Below are 17,919 nucleotides of genomic sequence, written 5' to 3' on the forward strand. Positions count from 1 at the left end.
AGGGAACATAGCAAATGTTCAGGTCATAGGGAAATGGATTAAAAGTGAGCCATCATGTCCACCGCTGGACTGAAGACACCTCTTTGGTAGTTGAGAAAGAGGCAGCTGCCAGGGCAGATAAAACACAAGATTTAGATGCAGTTATGCACTGCTAATGTGTTGTTGTTGTTGTTGTTGTTGTTGTTGTTGTTGTTGTTGTCGAAAGAGTCTCGCTCTATCTCTCAGGCTGGAGTGCAGTGGCATGATCTTGGCTCACCGCAACCTCTGTCTCCCAGGTTCAAGCGATTCTCCTGCCTCAGCCTCCCGAGTAGCTGGGATTACAGGTGCCCGCCACCACACCCAGCTAATTTTTTTGTATTTTTAGTAAAGACAGCATTTCACCTTGTTGGCCAGGCTGGGCTTAAACTCCTGACCTCAGGTGATCCACTCATCTCGACCTCCCAAAGTGCTGGGATTAGAGGCATGAGCCACTGTGCCCAGCCTGCACTGCTAATGTTTAACTACCAGTAAAGGGGGTGGGAGTGAGGAGCCCTGATTTGTAGCGTTTGTCAATTTCCATGGTATAAATATTCCCACCAAGCTATAAACCTGATGCTACTGAATATGGAGTGAGGAGAGATGGGCACGCTCACCTCTGGCAAGTGGGTGGAGTCGGCACCACACACTATGCTGCTGTCAGATTCTCTTACTGGCCTCCTATTGGCTATGTGAACTGGGTAGGTGAGTCATCCTCTCTGAGTCTTGGTTTCCTCATTTGTAAAAATGCCTGGAGGCCATCCCTTTTTCTCAGGGCTCCAGGAAGACTGAATGTGGTGCTGTTTATAGAATTACTTTGTAAACTATACATCTAGAAAGAATGCTAGTGTGTCAAGTTTAAACAATGGAAAAAGGTACAATCAATTGATGTCTCTGAAAAAATATATATTTTTGAGATGGAGTCTAGCTCTGTTGCCCAGGCTGTAGTGTAGTGGCATGATCTTGGTTCACTGCAACCTGCACCTCCCGGGTTCAAGCGATTCTCCTGCCTCAGCCTGCTAAGTGGCTGGGATTATAGGTGTGCACCACTATACCCAGCTAATTTTTGTATTTTTAGTAGAGACAGGGTTTCACCATGTTGGCCAGGTTGATCTTGAACCTCTGACCTCCAGTGATTCACCTGCTTTGACCTCCCAAAGTGTTGGGATTACAGGCGTGAGCCACTGTGCCCGGCCTACTGAAAATATTGAAATATTAATGATTAATGTCTAATTAAAGTATAGTGATTAAGATAGTAACTTACAGTTATTTTGTGTGATTTACTAAGGCTCTGGATATATATAAGGATATATATATAAGGATATACATAAGGATATATATATATGGATATATATATAAGGATATATATAAAGATCAGTAGCACTGATCTTTAAAAAACTCTCGCCCAGTGAATTCTCTTTCACACAACTATAATTCCACAGGCATGTAAAACTACACAAATCAAGGCTAAGATGCCAGACAAAGGGGACTTTCTTAACCTTAAGAAGGAAGGCAGTCCAGTCACCCCGAATGAAAAAATTAGGAGAAATATTTGCTGCCTTTGATCCTGCCATGAATCAGCCGTGTGACTTCTGCAAAGTCAATTAAACTTTCTGGGCCTCAAATCCCATATCTGGCTGTCAAATTTCCAGGCATCTATGCCTCGCTCCCTTGGTAGCAGCATCTTGGGCGATATTTTCCCTAAGAACCATCCCTCCCCAACTCTCAGGCCTTGGTTTGGGTGAAGCTGACCCTACACTGTACTCCAGTGTGGGCATGAGACCGTGACCTCCCAAACTGACTGCCACTTCCCCTGGTCTCAGTAGCTGGTCCAGGAGAAACCATGAACTGAGCTTCAGCCAGCAAGAAGCAGCCTCAGGACTTCTACTAGAAATCTCCATCAGGAGGTGGTCTTTCTCCTCTGGGGTTAAGGCTCAAAGCCTGGGGCCATCTTACTACTGCCAGAAAGAGAGAATCCAAAAGAAGCCAACACAGAACCAGAGGGGGAGAGAGGTAGGTTTCTGAAAACATTGTCTGAGCAACGCATCCAGCTGTGTTTAAGAACAGGTCCGCTCCCTGGGCTTTTCATTTCCATTTTCTTTTTTCTTTTCGGGAGGGACACCGTCTCACATTGTCACCCAGGCTGGAGTGCAGTGGCATGATCTTGGCTCACTGCAACCTCTGCCTCCTAGGCTCAAACGATTCTCCTCGCCTCAGCCTCCCCAGTAGCTGGGACTACAGGTGTGTGCCACCACGCCCAGCTAATTTTCATATTTTTAGTAGAGACAAGTTTTCGTCATGTTGGCCAGGCTGGTCTCGAACTTCTGATCTCAAGTGATCCACCACCTCGGCCTCCCAAAGTGCTGGGATTGTAGGCATGAGCCACAGTGTCCAGCCAGCTTTTCATTTTCTGAGCCGATAAAATTTCCTTTTGACTCAAGCCAGTTTGAGCTTCTTTTCTGTCCCTTGCTACTTGAACTGTCCTAGCAAACACATTCAAGTCATCTCCACCTCTGTGATGGCTACTGTCAGCTAGTTCCCCAACAGCCATTACCCCAGCCTTCCTCCTGGCAGCCGGAATCCACCTTCTCCCACAGAACCTGAAAATGCTGGGTATCTGCTTTTCCAGTGCACTTTATAGCTGCAGACATGACCCTACTTTGGTCATGGTATCTGAGGTGATGATTGTGTACAGTGGGAAAGATTTTTCCCCTAATAAAAAGAGGTGTACACGAAGAAACTCCTTCTCCCACTGCTGGATAACGCTGGGTTAACACGCAATATCTGGAACTGCAGCAGTCACTTTGATTCCCTGAGCAGCAAGCCTAAGGCAGCCCCAAAGCTCTAAGGATGGCAGAGGAGAAAGACAGACTGAGCTTGGTTTCTTGCTGGCATCGCTGAACCACCGAACCAACCCTGGAAGTGCTTACGTCCAACATCTTACGTGAGACAAGAAAGCCCTGAATCTGAAGCTACTTAGGTTGGACTTTCTGTTACTTGCAGCTTAAAGCATCATAATGAATGCAAACTCTTGTTTTAGAATTCTGTATCAGTGGTTAAATGTTTTACTGTAAACATCATTGCCTCGTTAGAATAACAGGAGGATTCTAACCATCTGTAGAACAAGATACATATTCAGAGCCGTGTTTGGAAAGGCTCCTCACTAGAGCCTAAGCAGGTGCAATGCCCCGGACTCCTGGTAAAAGGTTCTATGCCCCCTTGCAGAAACACCTTGCCTGTGATAGTGATGTTCCCGATTTCCAAACTCAGGTTGGAGAAGGCATTCTTCACCAGCATGGTGACCAGAAAGGTACCTGCAATACAAAGGACCCAGAGTCACAGCCGCTGTCATGAATTTGACGAAGAAAACTCTCCCAACTTGCTTCCCTAGTCCACTGATGCCTCTAACGAAATATTTCACCTCTGAGCATTTAATGAATCCCTGCTGTATGTCAGGCACGGTGCAAGCCTCTGGGGACACAGAGATGAAGGAGCTTGGTTCTTGTCCTCAAGGGCCTTATGATGTCTAGACACATAGGACAGTGAACGCCAAACCATGGGAGGAATCGGCAAGGGGCACTGTGGGCATTGGGTGGGGCCGCTTCAACCTCAGGAGAGAAAGAAATGGTTCACAGGATGGAGCCAGGGCTGGAGCTAAATTCCGAAGGAGAGGTAGGTTTTCAATAGATAAGATAGAGGATTCCCAAGAGGGAGAGATAGAGCAGTATTGTGAGAAGGGTGGAGAGAGTGGAGAAGGATTTTTATTTTATTCTATTTTATTTTATTTTTTTATTTTATTTTATTTATTTTATTTTATTTATTTTTTTGAGACAGGATCTTACTCTGTCATCCAGACTAGAGTGCAGTGGCACGATCTCAGCTTACCACAACCTCCACCTCCCAGGCTCAAGCAATTCTCCCGCCTCAGCCTCCCGAGTAGCTGGAACTACAGGCTCATGCCACCATGCATGGGGTGGAAGGGGCCCGGAGGAAGGGGCTGCGTTTCTGCATCTGGGAAATAACTGCATCTGGCTGGGAGTCAGCCAAGAAATGGGTCAGAATGTTCTGTGGACCAGATCTGTGCCTTGGGGAGAGGGGTGCTGACGAAGGCAGGGAGAATGAGGGGAGTCTGACAGAGAGGGGAGGCGGCCAGGGAGAAGCAGCCAGGGCATGTGGCCAGCTAACGGGGAGGCATCCCCCTCCACCTGAGGAGCAAAGGCCTATAAGGCCCAGCTGGGGGCCCCAAGAACGCAGAGAAGCTCCTACAAGAAAAAGGCGGCTTCAAACATTTGCTCAACCTCAAGAACCAGGCCGGCACCACCAAGTGCAAATGTCCCTGCCCTGTCCTGTTCCCCTTCCATCCTTCCACCCCCCGCCAGCCCTGGAGTCGTCCAAATCTGTTGGCCTCAGGGGCAGGAGAAGTCTGTTCATCATCTAACAGAGAGCGAAAGTCACAAGACATGTGGAGATTTTATCAGACAGAGATCAACTTCCCCTGCGAAGCGACCTTGACAGCGGTGACTTTCAGGGGAGGAGTAATTTTTACAGGTGACAAACCAAAATCTGCATCTGGCTTATAACCCATGCATGGTGTGATTTTCCAGCTGCAGCTGCCTCCGGATTTTCCCTCTTCCAAGCTGGACCCTTGGTATCTGACAAAGCCCCGGTGCTTTTCTTCTCAAAGCTATGGTCCCTTCTGCTATCTGGTTTGTGGAGTTGCTTGCGGAGGGCGTTGTAACCCCACACCTGCACAGTATCACCTGTTTTCTAGCGCACCTCTGAGATCCAGGGGGAGCTGTGGGCAGGTCCTGGATGGGCTGGAGACTCTGCCCTTCCCATCACATTTCTGCCTGCTGATCTCATCAGGGCCCTCAAGGACTCTCTGTTCCTTACAGATTAAATGCAAATGGGTGCTGTGGCCACCTCCCCTGGCTGGTGCCAGCCAGTCTGTCCTCCCATTAGCATCATTGCAAATACTTCTGAGATAGACCAGAGATGGGACTTGGACCCCTGCCCTGCCTCATCGAGGACTCTACTTCAAGCTGGTTGGGGAGAGTGACCCACAGCAGGCACAGACCCCAGTCAGATCATCCAGAGGTTGCACCGTAAATCTTGCTCAAGGTACCTTGCCCACTGATTGCAGACCTTGAGGAAACGAAAATAAACAGCTCCCACCTTAAATCTTACTCAAGGGAGTTAACCCTATAGCCTGCATGCACCGAAGACTAGAAAAATGACCAATCTTTACCCTTTGCCTCCTTATTATACTAAAAATCATGCCCAGGGCAGAGCTTTAACATGCTAATGAGATATACCACACATCAAGAAGCATGTGACCAGACTGCACAGGCGCTGAACATTCCCCACCTCCACATGCTTAAATGTCACCCTTTTCCCACCCCACCTCCTTTAAGAATGCCAGGCGCGGTGGCTCACGCTTGTAATCCCAGCACTTTGGGAAGTTGAGGCAGGCAGATCATGTGAGGTCAGGAGTTCAAGACCAGCCTGGCCAACTTGGTTAAACCCCATATCCACTAAAAATAAAATAATTAGTCAGGCACGGTAATTATTGCCTGTAGTCTCAGCTACTAGGGAGGCTGAGGCAGGAGAATCTCTTGAACCTGGGAGGTGAAGGTTGCAGTGAGCTGAGATCAAGCCACTGCACTCCAGCCTGGGTGACAGAGAGAGACTCCATTTCAAAAAAAAAAGACAGGCTGGGTGCAAGGGCTCACGCCTATAATCCCAGCACTTTGGGAGGCCAAGGCGGGTGGATCACCTGAGGTTGAGAGTTCGAGACCAGCCTGGCCAACATGGTAAAACCCCTCTCTACTAAAAATACAAAAAAAATTATCTGGGCATGGTGGTGCACATCTGTAATCCCAGCTGCTTGGGAGGCTGAGGCATGAGAATTGCTTGAACCCAGGAGGCGGAAGTTGCAGCGAGTCAAGATTGCGCCACTGACTACACTCCAGCCTGGGAGACAGAGCAAGACGCCATCTCCAAAAAAAAAAAGAACGCCTTCCGGACTCTCTGCAGAGTCAACCCCTGAACCTCCACTCCAGTGCTGCCTCCTTTATGTTTGAACATAGCCTCGTCCGTGAGCGTTTCAGTACATCAGAGCCTAAGACCCTGCGGTTAGCAACACTTCCTCTCTCCATCCCCGTCTCTGCTATTCTGGTTTTTACCTCTTTCCCCCAGGGCATCACCTGCAGTTCCCCAAACCACACTCTTCTCTAGAGATGTTTGAGGAATCTGAATATGCCTGGACTCTTACAGGGGCCCTAAATGCAGGCGATTTTGCCCCCCAGGGGACATTTGGCAATGTCTGACATTTTTATCATCATTACTTGCGTTGCTGGTACTACTAGCATCTAGTGAACAAAAGCCAGGGATGCTGCTAAAACTCCTTCAGTACCAGCCCCCAACTGTAACAAGGAATGATCCAGCCCCAAATGTCAGAAGTGCCAAAGTTGAGAACCGATAACTCAATGATGACAGATTACATCTGGCTGTTCCTTATCTTGTGACCCAGGCAGGGTGCTGTGAGCTACATCTATGTCCAGGACACACTGGAAAACTGGCTGGCAGGACCCTGGGCACCAAGTCAGAAAGGGAAGAGGAGGGGCATCAGTAGGGGAGCCACTAACCCCATGTACCTTCAACTGGAACAGCCAAGCGGTAAATCCCAAATGGCTCGCCAAAGCTCACTTGCTCATGGGAGAAGGTTGCATTGAGTCCTGCCACCTCAAAGGTCAGCTCTTCTGGGGTGCCCTGAGCCACTGAGATGTTGATCAATAGGTCCTGTCCAAGTTCCAAATGGTCAGAAGCCCAGGAGGCCTGCAGCCCTGACAGCAGCTCCACCAAGTGGACTGTGATGTTCCTGGAGAGCGCAGAGGAGGTGGTGTTGCTGGTAGCTTGGATCTCCAGGCGGTGCCACCCAGGGCCCACCAGTTTCTGGGTTTCTGTGTCCAGGGTCAGATTGTATGGTAGCGAGCCCCTTTGGGCGGTGGACATGGCCAGGGTTATGTCACCCGAAAGCACAGTGTAAGTCACTCCTGTTCCTAGGTGGGGTAAGAAAAATTTAAGAATGTTGGTAACAACCATGTGGTTGATAATACTATGGCAGCTCAGACTCAGTCTCTGAAGACTGATTCTGATATAGACATGGATACAGACACAGATACAAAGCAATATGTAAGGATATGCCCCTTTCTTCAAATATTAATGGTGATTATCTCTGAGTATTAGGTTAATAGCTAATTTTGTCTTTTTTTTTTTTTTTTTTTTTGAGACAGAGTCTGGCACCATTTGCCTGGGCTGAAGTGCAGTGGCACGATCTTGGCTCACTGCAACCTCTGCCTCCTGGGTTCAAGTGATTCTCCTGCCTCAGCTTCTCGAGTAGCTAGGATTACAGGCACCTGCCACCATATCCAGCTAATTTTTTGCATATTTAGTAGAGAGAGGATTTCACCATGTTGCCAGGATGGTCTCAAACTCCTGACCTCGTGATTTGCCCACCTCAGACTCCCAAAGTACCAGGATTACAGGCGTGAGCCACCGCGCCCGGCCGTGATTTTGTCATTTGGGGGTCCTCTCTGTTCATTTGCATATTCTAACTTATTTATACTACGCATGTCTTACCTAAGAACCTAAATATTTATAATTTAAAAATTACCACATTTAGTTGCCAGAGATGTCCTGATCGGGGGAGGAGGAGGACTAAAAGGGAGCATCTCTTAAGGGTGAGGGCTAATTTTTACACATAAGAATTAGCTTTGGGTCTTGTTTTAAGCAGGAGCAAGTGAAGCCATTCCTTCAACCTACACTGGTGACTGCCCGGAACCCTGCACACCAACATGAGAACTCAGCCCATTCACAGCAAGAGGGGGGCTCCCTTGCAGTTTGCAGATGGTTGTTCTACTGGATGCTAAATATTGTGGTTGACTCTTAAAATCTGACTTAAATCAACAAATGAGGATCCTTTCCAGTAAAAATCAAGCTAGCATAATTCTTGTCTGGATGATGATGATGACGACTACGACGTAAGCCCTATGAGAATGGGAACCCTGACTTTCATATTTACTGCTGCCTGCCCCACACCCGGCAGAGTAGGCACTCAATTATATTAGTAGGATGAGTAAATAAATGAAAGATTATTTTGTTTCCTCAGGTGCACATATGAGCCCTCTTCATCCAACAAGCACACAAGAACTGAAGGGGTTTCCTGAGCGCTGTGTTAAAGCCCCATTTTGGCTTCCACAGCTGTTGCTATGAGAGGGCTCCAGGTCGGATGTGAGGTCAAACCGAGTCACGTGCTCACTGCACTAGCTCTGTGCTGCCGTGTTTACATCAACAGGCCTCTATTCTGATCTCAAATTGGGCCTGGGCTTCAGGAAAAATGCTGCCCTGGGTGAGGATGAGTCTTAGCCAAGAGGGTCTCTATTGAGAGAAGGGGTGATAATTTAAAATATTTAACAACCAACACTGCATAGGTGCCAATCAATTGGAATGGATGCTCTGATAAATCAGAATAGACACTGTAACCAACAAATAGATGCCATGACCAATCAGAACAGACACTGTGACCAATCAGAATGGACACCCTGACCAATCAAAATAGACATGACAAGCAATCAGAGCAGTCCCTGTGACCAATCAGAAAACACAGGCCGGGCGCCGAGGCTCATGCCTGTAATCCCAGCACTTTGGGAGGCCAAGGCAGGTGGATCATGAGGTCAGGAGTTCCAGACCAGCCTGGCCAATATGGTGAAACCCTGTCTCTACTAAAAATACAAAAATTAGCTGGGTATGGTGGTGGGCGCCTGTAATCCCAGCTACTAGGGAGACTGAGGCAGGAGAATCGCTTAAATCCGAGAGGCGGAGGTTGCATTGAGCTAAGATCATGCCACTGCACTCCAGCCTGGGACACAGCGAGACTCCATCTCAAAACAAAAAACAAACAAAACAAAACAAAAACCAAACAACAACAACAACAAAAACCACTGTGGCCAGGAGCAGTGGCTCATGCCTGTAATCCCAACATTTTGGGAGGCAGATGCGGGCAACTTAACTGAGGTCAGGAGTTCAAGACCAGCCTGGCCAATATGGCCAAATCCCATCTCTACTAAAATAAAAAAAAAAATACAAAAAATAAAAAATAAAAAAATAACCAGGCATGGTGGCACACACCTGTAGTCCCAGCTACCCAGGAGGCTGAGTCACTTGAACCTGGGTGGTGGAAGTTGCAGTGAGCTGGGATCGCAACACTGCAGTCCAGCCTGGATGACAGAGCAAGAGTCTATCTCAAAAAAAAAAAAAAAAAAAGATTAGACACTGTGACCAATCAGAATGGACATGACAATCAATTAGAGCAGTCTCTGTGACCAATCAAAAAACACACTGTGACCAGTCAGAATGGACCCCAGTCATAACAGCTGGCATGGCTATACCAGTGGGTGCAGCTGAATACTGGCCTTGGCCAGGGGCAACTTGATTGTGTGCCAAGCTAGTCGATGCTAGCTGCACTGAGATGGGCTCAGGCCCAGTTGGTAGCAGTCCCAGTGCCACCTCATCCTAATCAAATTCCCAACAGGAAGTGACTTGGAAGTTCGGTTCTACAGGGATGCAAAAAAGGGCCTTTGGAAGGCTGGGAGTGCTCACTAGCTTACTAGCCTTCTGACTCTGGGCAAATGTTTTAACCTTTCTGTGTCTTCATTTCTTCATCTATAAAATGAAGATAATACTAGTATGTAATGAGTAGACAAGTTTATGCAAAGCACTGAGAACAGTGCCTGGCACACACTAGGTGCTAAATAAATGAATAAATGATAGTTTAAAAATGAACTCGGCCAGGCATAGTGGTTCACGCCTATAATCCCAGCACCTTGGGAGGCCAAGGCAGGTGGATCACCTGAGGTCAGGAGTTTGAGATCAGCCTGACCAACATGGTGAAACCCCGTCTCTAGTAAATACAAAAAATTAGCCAGGTGTGGTGGCACATGCTTGTAATCCCAGCTACTTGGGAGGCTGAGGCAGGGGAATCACTTGAACCCAGGAGGTGGAGTTTGCAGTGAGCTGAGATTGCGCCATTGCACTCCACCTGGGCAATAAGAGCAAAACTCCTTCTTAAAAAAAGAACTCAGTAGGTGATCCCTGTTACTCTTAATTTAATTTTTTTTAAACAGGGTCTCACTCTGATGTCCTGGCTGGCGTGCAGTGGCATGATCTCAGCTCACTGCAGCCTCGACCTCCCGGATTCAAGCCATCCTCCCACCTCAGCCACCCAAGTAGCTGGGACTACAGTCACGTGTGACCAAACCTGACTAATTTTTGTACTTTTTATAGAAATGGGATCTCACCCCGTTGCCCAGGCTGGTTCTGAACTTCTGAGCTCAAGCAGTTCACCCACCTCAGCCTCCCAAAGTGTTGAAATTACAGGCTTGAGCCACTGCACCTGGCCCACTATTTATTAAGGCCTGGGAGTTGGACAGATTTGGAGGAAATCAGTGATTTTATAACTTGCCTTGATGTGCCCAGTTCTGCAGACTCACCTCCATCAAGCTCCACCTGAATCCACAGAGGATCCCCAAAGACAGCCTGGCAGAGGGGGCCAGCTCCGGACTGGGACAGGCCGGAGCATGCAGTCACGCTGAGCCTCTCCATCTTGTCTCGCACGGTCACTTGCCTCTGGGCTGTCACATGCCACTCACTGGTTGTGCATTCAGCAAACACGGTGAATTCCCCAGGAGATGTGAACTGGTGGGTCACATTGCTGGACACACTGCCGGCCACAGTCAGGGACGTGACCAGCGTTGGGGAAACACAAAGACACGCATTTACACATGCACTGACAGGGTTTGGATCTGTGCTCCTGCCCAAATCTCACGTTGAATTGTGATCCCCAGTGTTGGAGGTGGGGCCTGGTAGAAGGTGATTGGCTCATAGGGGCGTTTTCTCATGAATGGCTTGGCACCATCCCCCTGGTGCTGCTCTCTTGGTAGTGAGTGGGTTCTCACAAGATCTGGTTGTTTAAAAGTGCATGACTGGCCGGGCGTGGTGGCTCACACCTGTAATCCCAGCACTTCAGGAGGCTGAGGAGGGTAGATCGCTTGAGGTCAGCAGTTTCAGACCAGCCTGGCCAACATGGCGAAATCCCATCTCTACTAAAAACACAAGGCGTGGTGGTGCACACCTGTAATCCCAAGTACTAGGGAGGCTGAGGCAGGAGGATCGCTTGAACCCAGAAGGTGGAGGTTGCAGTGAGCTGAGATTGCACCACTGCATTCCAGTCTGGGCGACAGAGTAAGACCCTGTCTCAAAAAGAAAAAAAAAAAAATCCAGTGAGTACTAGAGTAATGGTAACAACTTAGACCATGTAGTTCCTGACCTGAAAACCCTCCTATTATCCTCCGTAGTGGGTGCTGTCGGGAATCCTCCAGATTCCACCCTTCAAGCCTGAGGCATGCATCCCCCAGTACACCTGTGAGCTGTGGCTGAGGGCTCACAGCTGAATCTGTGTACAAGAGTCCCTTTTAGCCAAAGGGAGCTGCCTCGCTCAAGCCTACCTCCCATCCCATGGACATCCTGCACCCAACGAGTACTCAATGCTGGATTATAATGGTCTGGCTCTCTGGCCTCAGTTGGAAACAACTCTGAGGGCCATGCCAGCTCAGAGGTTTCTGCAGGATCGGCAAGGCCTCTGTGGACCCTGCATCCCAGTTCAACTCTCCTCTTGCCCATCTTACTACTCCCTTCCCGTGCTCCACATCAGAGTCTATTTCCTGGTTCCTGTGACACAAAGTAGCAAACTCAAGGAGACACGTGTGCTCATTTCTGTTTGCCAGCATCATCACAGGAAGCTCCTGACTTTGCAGTGACAGGCAGCCCTCCAGAACACTTTGAGGACAAAACAGAATAGAGTGCTCTGCTTCCACGCCTCTAGCCTGAGTCACTATATCCCTAAAAAGATAAATGACTGGTCCTTTTCTTACATATAAGATATTGTGTGGCCCGGCGGAGTGGCTCACGCCTGTAATCCCAGCACTTTGGGAGGCTGAGGCGGGAGGATCACGAGGTCAGGAGATCGAGACCATCCTGGCTAACACGGTGAAACCCCGTCTCTACTAAAAATCCAAAATAAAATAAAGTAAAAATTAGCCGAGCATGGTGGCAGGTGCCTGTAGTCCCAGCTACTCGGGAGGCTGTGGCAGGAGAATGGCGTGAACCTGGGAGGCGGAGCTTGCAGTGAACCAAGATCGTGCCACTGCACTCCAGCCTGGGTGACAGAGTGAAACTCTGTCTCAAAACAAAAACAAAAACAAAAACAAAAAGGTAATGTCTGAGATGGCTAGTAATTATGCTTCTGCAATCTACAACAAGTTTCTTTTTCTTTCTTTCTTTCTTTTTTTTTTTAGACAGTCTTCCTCTGTTGCCTAGGCTGGAGAACAGCGAAACGATCTCGGCTCACTGCAACCACCGCCTCCCAGGTTCAAGCGATTCTCCTCCATCAGCCTCCTGCATAGCTGGGAATACAGGCATGCACCACCACGTCCAGCTAATTTTTTTTTTTTTTTTTTTAGTAGAAATAGGGTTTCACCATTTTGACCGGGCTGGGCTTGAACTCCTGACCCCAAGTGATCCACTCACCTTGGCCTCCCAAAGTGCTGGGATTACAGGCATGAGCCACTGAAGCCGGCCAACAAGATATACTTTAGTCATCTAGAGGCAGATGTACTCTTGCACCCAAACTTTGATGTGACTTTATGTGGACTGAACCTCCACAAGCCATATAGAAGTCGTGAACTGAAACACTGTTTTGGAGCAGTCTGGCAGAACCGCTTTGAAAGACTCCTCCTGGGCTGCAGTCCTCAGTCTATGGTCCTCAGTAAGACTTCTGAATAAAACTAACTTCATTTAAAAAGCTTGATTTTTCTTTAGTTTTCTTTAGTTGACAGACCCCACCTACGTTAGGCTGTCTAGCATCAACAGCTCTTCAGGACCAGACTCCTGCTAAGTTTTTCAGCATCTTTCATTTTTCCACAGAGCCCTGAACTCCAGGCATGGCGAGGTGCTTGCAGTTATTTGAATATGCCACCGGCTTTCGGGTCCGTGCTACTCTCTCTTCTCTAGATCCATTGCTCCTGCCTTATCATTCTGGTTCCCCCAGAGAGGACTTTAGCTCTAGGTCACTCTAAGGCTTGTGTTGTTTTGTGGATTATTTGGTTTCCGACAAATCTCTGCACTCCCAACATCAGCCGTGTGCAGAAGCGGCCGATTAATAACGGAAGAACAATGTCAATCCCTAGATTTGCCAGTAGGTGGCGCTTAGCTAACCAACGCTGGATTCGCACAGATTTCACCACATGCAAATTGTTCTGTAAGGCCTATAATACAATTTCAGAAATGTGGAAAATTTTCCATGACAAACAGAGAAACAAAAAAGCCCTCCATGCAAGCGAATATAAGGCAAGGTGAAAAGGAGCTTCTAACAGAGAAATCTTCTGACTTCTATACAATGCAATTCTTCCCAGAAGCTCTTACTATTTATCTACAATGGACAAGAACGGTTTGATTTTAAAATCTCACCTCTTAGACTACTGAGGAGTTAAGAAAAAGTAGGAGGCTGTACTAACACATAAGAGAAAAGCACAGTGATATTTACACAAAAAAATGAGGCTTCTGTATATTCAAAAATCAAAATTTGTGCTATGTTTCCATATCATAAACTGAGTTCTGTAGCTGCTAGTATTGATAAGAAGGCATCAGACAGGCATTTCCCAGTGTTTATAAAAATGATTTTTAAAAGGTGGGTGATGACCAGGCGCAGTGGCTCATGCCTGTAATCCCAGCACTTTGAAAAGCCAAGGTGGGCAGATCACCTGAGGTCAGGAGTTCAAGATCAACCTGGACAACATGGCAAAATCCCATCTCTACTAAAAATACAAAAATTAGCTGGGCGTGGTGGTGCACACCTGTAGTCCCAGCTACTTGGGAGGCTGAGGCAGGAGAATCGCTTGAACCTGGGAGGCGGACGTTGCAGTGAGCTGAGATCATGCCACTGAACTCCAGCCTGGGTGACAGAGCAAGACTCCGCCTACCCACCCCCCCAAAAAAAAGTGGGTGGGTAGTTTCAAGGTCCAATTAATCTTTAATGTAAAGGAAAATGGACTATTTTGGTGGGGCAATGGTGGAGGAGGTGCCACCATCTATTTCCTTTGAAAGAGAAAAAAAATGCCAGTGATTCTTGCTTAGAGTTAATGCCCAGAGAGATTGCAAATGTCAAACAGTGCTCATTGTGTCTTAGATTTTAATCGCACAAAAACTTCCAGAGAGTAATACAACAACCATCCATGGATTCTCCATCCAGACTTAACAAACTTTAACATTTGGTCCCATTTGCTTCTGTTCTAAGCCACTATTTATCACTGAAAAGTCCTATGTAGCTGCGGGTCATCGTGGGGCTACATGTAGGCAATTTTGACTTATGCCAAATTCAAGTTGTACGAGATTTAGGGACTGAAAGACTGTGTAACTTACAATCTGTTGTTTTATTTATAAACTCATAGCAATCAGGAAGAAACTCACAGAACAATGGCATAGGTATTTGTATCACCCAGACATCTGCCCCCAAAGCATCACTGTGTATGGTTTCTCATTTGACACCACGAAACATTCAAGGCAGCCACGAATATAAATGTGACAGGGGGCTGGGTGCGGTGGCTCACACCTGTACTACCAGCACTTTGGGAGGCCGAGGCAGGTAGATCACCTGTGGTTAGAGGTTCGAGACCAACCTAGCCAACATGGTGAAAACCCTGTCCCTACTAAAAATACAAATATTAGCCAGGCTTGGTGGCACGTGCTTGTAGTTCTAGCAACTTGAGAGGCTGAGGCAGGAGAATCGCTTGAACCCGGGAGGTGGAGGTTGCAGTGAGCCGATATTGAGCCACTGCACTCCAGCCTGGGCGATGGAGCAAGACCCTGTCTCAAAAAAAAAAAAAAAAAAAGAAAGAAAGAAAGAAAACCTATGAGGTAGAGTGTTTGCAAAAGGAGCAGCAACACTTCCTCCCATCCCTGTATGGCAGCGCCTTGCAGTGCGGCTCCAGCTCCTTCTATCAGGTGGGGTCTACTCCTCCACCTCTTCAATCTGGTCTTGGCCATGGAACTTGCTTTGGCCAACGGTATCTTAGAAAATGTAACACAAGCAGAGATTTGAAAAACTGTTTGCGCATCAGGCTCTGCTGCTAGGAACACTTTGCCACTGTGTGAATGAGCCCAGGCTAACCTGTTGGGTGATGACCAGCACATGCTTCTAGCTGACATCCAGCTGACCACTAGGCATGTGAGTGAGTGAGGTCTTCCTAGACAGCCCACCCCAGCCGACTCCACTCAGACAAGAAGAGCCACCCAGCTCTCCAAAGAACCCTAAGAAATGGTAACTATTGTTTTAAGCCACCAAGTTTTGGGTTGGTTTGTTATAAGACAAGAAACTGATGATACATACAACCTGGCTCAAGGCTCAGAGATTTCTCTTACCTCGGCGGGTTGTAGGGATCGAAAATGTGGCCGTCTCCTGTACTAATTATACAGGACAGGTTTCCTAGGTAGGGTGAGAGGAGCCACGTCAGGGAGATGGTGACATTGTCAAAGATGAAACTCTCACTGGACACCATCAGCTGCAGGGCTGTGGATTAAAACACAAAATGCTGCATGCCCTTGTGAAGCACAGTTGCACATTTCTGTTTATAACTGACTCTCTTCTGGCCACCTGTCCAGTATTTTTATGTGGGTCTTTTTTTTTTTTTTTTTTTTCTTCTCACAGGGTCTTGCTCTTTCACCCAGGCTGGAGTAGTGCAGTGGTGCAGTCATGGCTCACTGCAGCCTCGATCTCCCCAGGCTCAGGTGATGCTCCCACCTCAGTAGAGACTAAGTAGCTGGGACTACAGGTGTGTGCTACTACACCCGCTAATTTTTATTTTTATTTTTTGAGACAGGGTTTCACTCTGTCACCCAGGCTGGAGGGCAGTAGCGTGATCTCTGCTCACTGCAACCTCTGCCTCATAGGTTCAAGCGTTTCCCCCACCTCAGCCTCCCAAGTAGCTGGGACTACAGGTGCATGCCACTACGGCTGGCTAATTTTTGTATTTTTTTGGTAGAGACAGGGTTTCACCATGTCGGCCACTGGTCTGCAACTGCTGACTTCAAGTGATCCACCCCCCTCAGCCTCCCAAAGTGCTGGGATTACAGGCATGAGCCACCACACCCAGCCTAATTTTTATATTTTTTGTGGAGACGGGGTTTCTCCATGTTGCCCAGGCTGGTCTCCAACTCCTGGGCTCAGACTATCCTCCTGCCTCCCAAAGTGCTGGGATTACAGGTGTAAGCCACCGTGCCCAGCCAAGGGGAGCAATTTTGAATGAGGGAGTCTCTTAGAACACAGGGATGAGCCCACGTGGGTGGCTGCTGTCTCTGTTTTCAGGGGAAGCTGGACATGCCGTGAAATAGAGGGAAATTTCTATGCTCAAGCAAGTTGGGGACTCACCTTCCCGGCACTGGTACTGCACCCACAGGTAGCTGCCCTGAGTCGGACACAGGTTTCCAAAGTAGGTCTCATCTGCTGCCACCTGGCATGCCTGTAGCCCCTGGCACTGGCCTGGGAAGCACCCACATCCCAGCGGAAGCAGGAATGGAGTGCAAGACAAAAGAGGATACACTCAGCAGAGCTGCACAGAGATGCATGGCCACTCATCCACTCATTCGTTTACCCACCATCCGCCCAACAAATAGCTTTTGATATCTCCTGAAGACCAGCACTGGGCTAGGTACTCAGGCGACAGAGAAGTAGGATTTCTGTCCTCAAGTAGTTCAGAGTCTAGCATCCTGGTCTCAAACTTCAGCTTGCGTCAGATTCCCCTGTGGGTCCTGTGAAGACACCTCATTCCAGACCTCACCCTCAGTGATTCTGATTCGGTAGGTACGGAGTACAGCCGAAGAATACGCATTTCTAACCAGCTCCTATGGGATGCTGATCCTGACACTGCTAGCCCAGGGACCCCATGTGGAGAACCACCGGTCCAGTAGCATCTAGTCAGATGGCCCAAAATAGAAATCCACACCCAGAGAACCAGCAGAGGGGGCAAGATCAGGAATCCTGTGCCCATCAGGGTGCCACGTGCCCACAGAAGGAGAAGCAGGGACAGCCCATTCCAGAAACTTCAGGGTCATCCAGTACCTCTCCCTCCTGCCCAGTGAGATATGTTAGATGCCCACGGGGAAGCCTGGGAGAAAGAAAGAGGTCCAGAACACCCACCTGTGCTTTTCCCAGTTACCCGCTAGGTCCCACTTCTTCGGGGCAGTTGGCCCTGGGCCCACAGAGCTACCCTCTCACCCTGCCCTGCTTGTGTCACAGGGACCTACACTTTCCAAACTCCCTTGGCCACTGGCTCCCAGGGAGGCTTGGCCAATGGCCGGTACTGGTGAAAGACTGAGTCAGGTGGATCACTTGAAGTCAGAAGTGTGAGGCCAGCCTGGCCAAAATGAGGAAACTCCATGTCTACCAAAAATACAAAAATTAGCCAGGTGTGGTGGCACATGCCTATAGTCCCAGCTACTTAGGAGGCTGAGGCAGGAGAATCACTTGAACCAGGGAGGTGGAGGTTGCAGTGAGCTGAGATTGCGCCACTGCACTCCAGCCTGGTCACCAGAGCGAGACTTTGTCTCAAAAATAAAATAAATAAAAATAAATAAAACTGCACAGATTTTTAAATCTCACAATTCTGTGTGGAGGTCAGAAGTCTGGGTGGGCTCAGCTGGCCTCTGCTCATATCACAGGGCTGACACCAAGGTGTCAGGGCTGTGTTTCTCTTTCTTTCCCTTTTTTTTTTTTTTTTTTTTGATGGAGTTTCA

General features: G+C 48.2%; 1 protein-coding gene across 1 annotated transcript in view; it reads right to left on the bottom strand.

The window, feature by feature from the left end:
* LOC103233544 (polycystin-1-like protein 2) overlaps window positions 1–17,919 on the bottom strand; it is a 107,710-nt gene that overhangs the window by 76,489 nt on the left and 13,302 nt on the right. Inside the window, exons 4-8 of the mRNA XM_038008226.2 lie at window positions 16,556–16,666; window positions 15,550–15,697; window positions 10,566–10,795; window positions 6,672–7,076; window positions 3,252–3,329 (exon numbers count right to left, since the gene is read on the bottom strand). Coding sequence (XP_037864154.2) covers window positions 3,252–3,329; window positions 6,672–7,076; window positions 10,566–10,795; window positions 15,550–15,697; window positions 16,556–16,666 — 972 coding nt within the window. The remainder of the gene's footprint in view (window positions 1–3,251; window positions 3,330–6,671; window positions 7,077–10,565; window positions 10,796–15,549; window positions 15,698–16,555; window positions 16,667–17,919) is intronic.

This window comes from Chlorocebus sabaeus, chromosome 5 (genome assembly GCF_047675955.1).
Source record: "Chlorocebus sabaeus isolate Y175 chromosome 5, mChlSab1.0.hap1, whole genome shotgun sequence".
NCBI lineage: Eukaryota > Metazoa > Chordata > Mammalia > Primates > Cercopithecidae > Chlorocebus > Chlorocebus sabaeus.